The 7,648-nt window shown below is 32.1% G+C and overlaps 1 protein-coding gene across 1 annotated transcript; it reads left to right on the top strand.

The window, feature by feature from the left end:
• The first annotated feature begins 1,322 nt into the window (after positions 1-1,322).
• On the top strand, positions 1,323-4,478 carry LOC142611387 (uncharacterized). Its single transcript, XM_075783503.1, has 7 exons — positions 1,323-1,748; positions 1,838-1,934; positions 2,037-2,152; positions 3,181-3,225; positions 3,597-3,622; positions 3,950-4,085; positions 4,211-4,478. Exons 1-7 carry the CDS (start codon positions 1,361-1,363, stop codon positions 4,321-4,323), a joined length of 921 nt encoding a protein of 306 aa, XP_075639618.1. The 5' UTR covers positions 1,323-1,360; the 3' UTR covers positions 4,324-4,478.
• Positions 4,479-7,648: the final 3,170 nt, after the last annotated feature.

The following is a 7,648-nucleotide window of genomic DNA, read 5'->3' as shown; positions in this document are numbered from 1 at the left end:
ATATAGTGGTAGGGAGGACCTACTAGATCCCGAGAATACATGAATTTCCCTTATAGGGAGAAAGGGGAGTTAATGCCATCAAAATCTTGGGGATACTCTCCATTTTGGGAATGTGAAAATTGTGTGGTAGGGTCTTTGAGCATGGTGCACAAGATGTTTCCATATATGAATATGTGTGTAGACCAAACAAGGCAACGTAGGACCTGTTGGTATGCTTCTCCGCCAGCAGGGGTCATCCGTTGGTCTAGTAGGGAGACATTCCTGTCAACTTCATCCAGACCCGTCGGCATAGTTGTCGATTCCTAAAGAAGCCGACAGTTTCTTTGGGGCTGATGGTTCTTTTGAAGTCGTCGGCATTGTTTCTGTTATGACACCTTTTCCTTGATGTGTTGTGTTGTTTAAGAATCCCAATTTCATATGGTTAGAATTTTACTTTTTAGAGCACTCGCATCAACGCTTGTATAATAGAAAAATTATCAAATTTTAGCTAACCAAACTCAAAATTCACTCATATCAAGTTATGCAAAACTATTTAAAAATAGATTGTTGGTATAGTAAAAGTGTAAATTTACACTAACACTATTCATTTTGCATTAAATTTTTTATTATTTTTTACATATCATGAGAATGAAGGCTAAAATTAGGATGATGATTGTTGTGTGTGAAGAAGAAAAATAATTTAAAAAATAACAATATTTTAATAAAATATAGTATAAAATACTCCAGATAATATGATGTGGGTTTTTAAAAAAAAAAATTTAAAGTGAGTGTATATATATATAAATAAAAGTAGGTTCTTGTATTACTTAGACATGAATTTTTGTATGAGTTTGTGTGAATACTCTTTGAGGATAAAAAGAATTTCAACCTTATAAACCTCTTTTTATAGTATGATTATAGTATGATGTTATAGAATAATCATTATTGAACAATACAATAAATTTTAAATTTGAAAAATTCTTCTACATTTTAGTCACAAAAAAGTGACAATTTATATACATTTGAAAAAAGAAAAGTACAATATTTACCATGATTTACAAATATATACATTATTTATTACTTTTTGCGTGTTTACAATATTAGCTTACATTGCAATTACAATTTAAACATATAAATGTCCTTTAAATCCTATCTAATCATAATTAAAAAATAAATATTTAGCCTTTTCTTTTTGGATATTAACAACTATCAGTTTATTTAAAATCTTATACCCTCTCCAAGTGTCTTAAAAAATAGTACTGTACTTAGTATTCTTAAAAAAAAAAAAAATAATAATAATAATAATAATTTTTGCTTTTCAAGTACCACGTGAGGCTACAGTAAAAAGGCAAACAAACACCTCCACTTTTTTCCCAAAAATATGAGACCAGCGTTTCGAAACGTTTACTTCAATTTGAGTCGTTCCTTAAACCCTAACCGCTCCAAACTCTCTTTACCACTCTTCTCACTAACCTCCTCCACTTCTCTACCACCCACGTTTCTCACCTTTCGCTCAACAACCGAAACGTTTCGTCCACTTTCTCAAACTCGCACTTGCTGCTCCTACTCTCCGATGGCGGACGGTGAAGCCCACGCGCCACCCACCTCGTTTCCTTCGCTGGAGAAGCAGTTCGAGGACTTCCGCGTCCAGCTCGAAGACTCCGGAAGCTTGCGCGAGCGCATTCGAGCTGTGGTGATGGAGATCGAGTCCACTACCAGGCTCATCCACGCCAATCTCCTCCTTGTCCACCAGTCTCGCCCAACTCCTGGTACTCCATCTCTCTCTCTCTCTTTACATTTCTAGGGTTTTGGTTTCACACTCTGTTTTGTGCTGTGTTTGTGTTTTGGTTTGAATTAGAGCTTTTGGAGAAAGCGAAGGCTCAGGTTGGTGTGCTGAAGGAGCAGTACAATCGGCTTGCTGTGGTTCTGAGTGAATGCCCTGGGCAGTACTACAGGTGAGTCGTGAATGAGAGAGAGAGGCTTTTTCATTTTCTTAGACTCTAATTTGGTTTATTTTATGTATGATTTGGCCAATTCATCTTGGTTTGTGAAAAAAGGTATCATGGTGATTGGAGGAGTGAGACTCAGACAGTGGTTTCTTTGATTGCTTTCATGTACTGGTTGGAAACAGGAACCCTTCTTATGCATTCTGAAGCTGAGGAAATGATTGGGTGTATGCTTGCTTTTACTCTCTCTCTCTCTATTTTTGTTTATTTACAATAATGGGTTTTTATTTGTTCATCTTGTTTGTAAGTGCATAAATCTGGATTGTGTTACTTGAGCTATGTACAATATGTATTTCGTAATTTTGCCAAACTGCTCATACCCATTTCCCATGCGTCTCATGATTTGATCCTAGGACTTGTCATGGTAGTGCAATGCTAGACTACCAATGGAGCTATAGGGCCAGCATATACACATTGCATTTCGCTTGATCCTTGTGATAATCTCAATAAGAGAGGATACATATTAGTTGGGTGGTTTTGTATGTTGTGCCATTGTAGTGGGGAGACCTAGAGCATCTTTTGTTCCACTGTAATGCTGTGTTTTAGCTGTGGAGTTTTGTTTTAGCACCTTTGGGCTTCCGTAGGTGCTACCCAGAATGGTCGCTGATCTTTTGTTTGGATGTTGGAATTGGTTAGGAAAGTAGTCTTCGCATATTTGGAATCTAGTTTTGTTATATTTGATGTGGTCACTATGGCAAGAGTGTAACTATATTACAATTGAGAATTTGGAAATTACAGGGACATATTTGATAGAATTGTTTCTAGATTGCTGTTTGATTGGTCCTGTGCTTGGGGTTTTACCAATGGTAGCTTTATATCTGAGTTTCTAGAATCGTTGTCCTCTTGTGCATAACATCTTGTAATTCTTTAGATTCCTTTGTATACATTCCCAAGTCTATGAAGTAGTCTCACTAAATAAAATTATTATTACTAAAGAAAAGGAGAAAGCAGTGGCAACAATGTTGCTAATTGTTTTTTATTCTCACTTCCCATACATCTATCTTCCCCAAAAAATATCTTGAGTCTTTATGCCCTAATTTTTCAGTCAATTAATATCTATTACCGCCTTCAATGTTTCCTTATCATTTCTGGTCGTAATAATACAGTTTAAGTTGCCAAAGTAATATCAGATTTTGTTCATTTTCACTTTTGCAGTGAACTATATTCTAATATTAATTATTTTTCAAATATGCAGTGAACAATTCAGAGTTTAATCTGGACGTTGAAGATTATCTTGTTGGTAAGTTTTCTTGCAGCATCAAATATCTTATTGGTAATTTGTCATAATGATGTGGATGATACCAACTTGTTGGCCACATATAAGGTCCATACAACTTTTCCTTTTTGTGTATGGGCCAAAACACCACCAACACACATAGACTTATGAATTCAATACAGGTGCATATGGTACAGACTACAGAAGTGTGATAATCAATATCACAGTTCATATGCACTTGTTGGTTTTTAGAGCCAATAAGTCATGCTTATATGACCATCCTCAAGAGTTCAATTTATACTCTCTAATCTTTTGTCGATGCTAAGTTGGCATATAGTAGTGGTCATTCTTTTTATGATAGATACACTGATGTTGGGATATTCTTAATTATGCAGGTATTTGTTTCATGTCCAATGAATTGGTAAGAATTCTTCTGCACAATTTCAAAAGCATGGCATCTTGCATATGTAAACTGCAAACATTTTCTCTGCATGTTTGTCATCAGTCTTGATTAAAATGGTGGGGACACCAGGAAAATTTGAAAATTGTATATGGTAGTAACAAAATGTGAAGAGGTACTTTCTGGAGCATGCACTAAAACCATGTATTTTGAACATTATAATGTGATAAAGATGAGGAAAATGATTGAGTTATGCTGCTCATTGATTGGCCTATTTGTTAGTGTTAAAGTAATCGATAAATTGGTAAAAAGGATCGGTTTCTTAAGCAGTACATTGCGTCTTTGCAGCCAAGGTATGTGGTGAACCAAGTGACAGCTGGAGACTATGATTGCCCAAGAAAGGTGTTGAAATTTTTAACGGATCTGCATGCAGCCTTCCGTATGCTTAATCTCCGAAATGATTTTTTGCGCAAGAAGTTTGATGGTAGGCCATCTTATCAAACCTTTTTCCCTTCATAATCCTTATATCAATGCAAAATTTCCTAGTCTGCTATTATTTTGAATGGGGTCCTCTTGTGTTAATCTTCTATCACCTTTCACCTGTGGCAGGTATGAAGTATGACCTAAAAAGAGTTGAAGAAGTTCACTATGATGTTAAAATTCGAGGTTTGGCCGCCACCGGTGATGCAATTGGAGAACAGGGAACTAAAGGACAATCTTAAATTACAAGAAGTTTTCTGATTCTTAGTTATCTCTGTACATCTTGATGATATGACAAGTCAGTAACTTTGCTCATTTGAAATATTTAGACCTTATTTGGTACACCCACTTAAACTGATGTTTTCAGTTTATAAATAACATTGCACGTATTTCCACACACTTTTTCACCCATACATATTTTCACACGCGTTTTCAGTTTCTAAGTGCATGTGCTCAAAAGGGTTTTTGTGGTGCAAAATCCAAATCAATTCCTTTGAAAATGCCTGGTCTGTCGAAGTCATCAGATAATTAGGTGAAGATATAGATGACAAGTCAGTGTTTGAGAGATTTAGATAGCTCAAAGAGGTTTTTGTGCCGCAAAGTCTAAATCAAATTCCTTTGAAAATACCTTGTCTGTCAAAATCATTAAGATAATTGGGTAAGATTAAGATACAATCATACAAATAGTGCAATGAGGGTTTTTGACCTTTGCATTCATAAATAGCGTTTTAGATTCTAATGTTTCAAAGCTTTTTCAAGGACATAAATGGAAGTTTCTTATGCAGATTTCTTCGCTCTTTGTCCAAATAATAGGTATAGCAATAATGATTGCAACCACTTTTATTTTTTAATTTTTCCCTCTTTTTATGCTTTCAATAAAGTTTTCCAGTTCATTCAAAAAAGATATGAATTTACATTTTTGACCATAAAACACAGACATTATTGGTGGCAATGTCAATTCTTAAAACATAGCGAGGTTTTAGAAAATCAGAACTGTACCTACCAAACTCATTACAAGGGCGTTAAAAAGACGCCTCTGAAGTCACGAAGATATTTGCGATGCGAACTGTTATTCTTCTTTAGCGGTGGATGTCAATGAAATTAACATATGATATGATTTTAGTGGGGACCATCAGATTTAAAAACAATAAATCTTCATGATTATATATATACAATTTTTTTTTCACAATTTACACAAGAAGCTAATGTTTCTTTATAAGATAATGTTAGGGATAAGATTATGTGAAAAATCAATATTAACCTATTATCGACAAAGTTTTGAGAAAGGTTTTATAGCATTTTTTAAAGGATAAAGTTTGACTGTAAATCTAGTTGTAGTTAATTACTACAAATCTTATTAAAAAAATTAACATCATATTTTGAAATTCTAGCCATTGAATTGTATATACTTTGTATATTTAATAAAAATGTCAAATTTTGTGTCAATCGGATGTTATTTACTATTCGATCAATAAACTTAATTTTTATACATAATTTTAAACTACAAAAACTTGAAATTTATAATTTTGAATGATGACATAACTATTGATCTTTAATCTTTTAGAAATTTTGCAAGCATAGCATAGAGTATATAATAAGAAAATGTAATTCAATGATAAATTATTCAAAATTAACATCCAATAGATTCTCAAAAAAAAAAATCACATTTAATAAAAGGATACTGAGTTATGCCATTGGCTACGACATAGTTTTAGCCAATTTTTGTCCCACCTTAAAAGCACTACTTCGAAATTCAAACTAAGATGTATGACTACATAATTTACATTTATTTGCACAATCAGAATTCAATACTATTCACTTTCTTTATAAAAAAAAATTGCATATGTATTTGGTATTATTTATTTTTATTGATTTATTCTGTTTTAAAAAATAAGTAAAAAAAACTAGAAAGAGTAAGACTTTCTAAAGTGGTATACATTTTAAATTAGTTTTTCATTAATCCATCGCACACAAAGATTTTATTTAAGGTTTTTCTCTAGTTGTGTAATCAGAAATTTCATCTTGGGATCATATTGGCACATATTGAGGTGGAGTTTAGTAAAAGCCTAATGACAATAGCATATTTTATGGGGACATGTTTTGTGTTCAATGCATCAATAACTTAGACACAAGTTTAACCCATTTTGTGGTATCTTGCGTTCAAAGTTGGAACTCTACATTTTCTTCTCTACTAGGTACTTATATAATAATAATAATAATAATAATAAGGATTTTACTAATATGTGTCCTTACCATTTTTGAAAATTTTTTTATCGGAAATTGAAAAAGGTTTATAATTTTTTCAATTCCCCATATAATGTTTCCAAATAACCGAACCCTAATAATAATAGCTAATATTTATTGATCAGCTATTATTATTATAGCTTTTTCAATTATAACTTTTTAGGATACACATTAACGGACCCTAATAATAATAATAATAATAATAGCTGATATTTATTGATCATTAATTATTATGTAATCTAATAGGACCATTTACATAATTTCAAAACTTGGGAAGTCCCCCCCCCAAAGAGTTAAGAGTCCACAATTTTTTTCTGGATTATGAAAGCTTAGTCGGTAAATCGTGTGAACATGCTCGTCCCTAGTTTAGCCACGCGTCAGGAATCTACTGTACACCAATGTTTTTATTTACATTCACAATTTGGCAAAGACGCATGGATATGAAATTTCTTTTTTACTACTCAATTACATCACAACTCTAAATATAGAAGTATATAATTACTTGTGGTTAGATGTTATATAATTTAGCATTGCGCGTGATGGTTACTCCACAAATATAAATGTTTGTGGAATGTGGGGGGCAAAGACTACTGTTCAAGTCTTTAGATGAGAATTTCACACACATATACATTTAGATTAAGTTTGAGCAGAATTTCTATTTTGTATAAAAAAAAATGTTATATAATTTAAGCACTTTCCTATTCAAGCTAGATGTGGATTAACAGATGAAGTGCTCTTGTTGTTGGTGGTGTTTTTCCTTAAATAGATAAGATAGAATTTTAATAAGAGATTCTATAATAGTTGTTTTTTATCATTAGATTATGATACTAAATTATTTTTAGTATAGATGGAATTCGAACATTAGATCTCGTAAAATCATTAAGATTTTTTTTGACAAATAAAATATAAATATAATATATGATGTATGCTCACTAATTGATTTTTAGTGTCATTAGATTTGAATTCTAGATTCCTTACTTGATGGCAATATATTTTACCAATTAAATTAGTTGAAATTCACTTTAAATCCCTTAGTCGAAAAAGAAAGTTGAGCTAACTTAAACAAATCCAATAATGTGTTTGATATATATATATATATATATATATATATACACCTTATTTCTAGTTACACGTTTTATCTAAGTATAAATTGCAAAGTACATCCTTAAACTTTGTGGTTATTTAGATTTTACATTTTAAAGTTTGAAATTTTTTATTTTACTTTTTTTCCAAATAAGCAAAATGGTGTGCTACTTTTGCTAACATAGGTAAACTTTAGGATGTTAAATCCAAATAATTCCAAATTTTAGGGGTATATTTGTA

This window comes from Castanea sativa, chromosome 9 (assembly GCF_040712315.1).
Source record: "Castanea sativa cultivar Marrone di Chiusa Pesio chromosome 9, ASM4071231v1".
Classification (NCBI taxonomy): Eukaryota; Viridiplantae; Streptophyta; class Magnoliopsida; order Fagales; family Fagaceae; genus Castanea; species Castanea sativa.
The sequence above is the reverse complement of the archived record's forward strand: the minus strand, read 5'-3'. Positions and strand labels throughout refer to the sequence as shown.

Excerpts from the sequence above, each read along its gene's own strand:
- LOC142611387 (XM_075783503.1), top strand. The coding sequence starts at position 1,361 with ATGAGACCAGCGTTTCGAAACGTTTACTTCAATTTGAGTCGTTCCTTA. Across the intron at positions 1,935-2,036 it reads TGCCCTGGGCAGTACTACAG|GTATCATGGTGATTGGAGGA; the intron begins GTGAGTCGTGAA and ends TTGTGAAAAAAG. Across the intron at positions 4,086-4,210 it reads TTTGCGCAAGAAGTTTGATG|GTATGAAGTATGACCTAAAA; the intron begins GTAGGCCATCTT and ends CACCTGTGGCAG.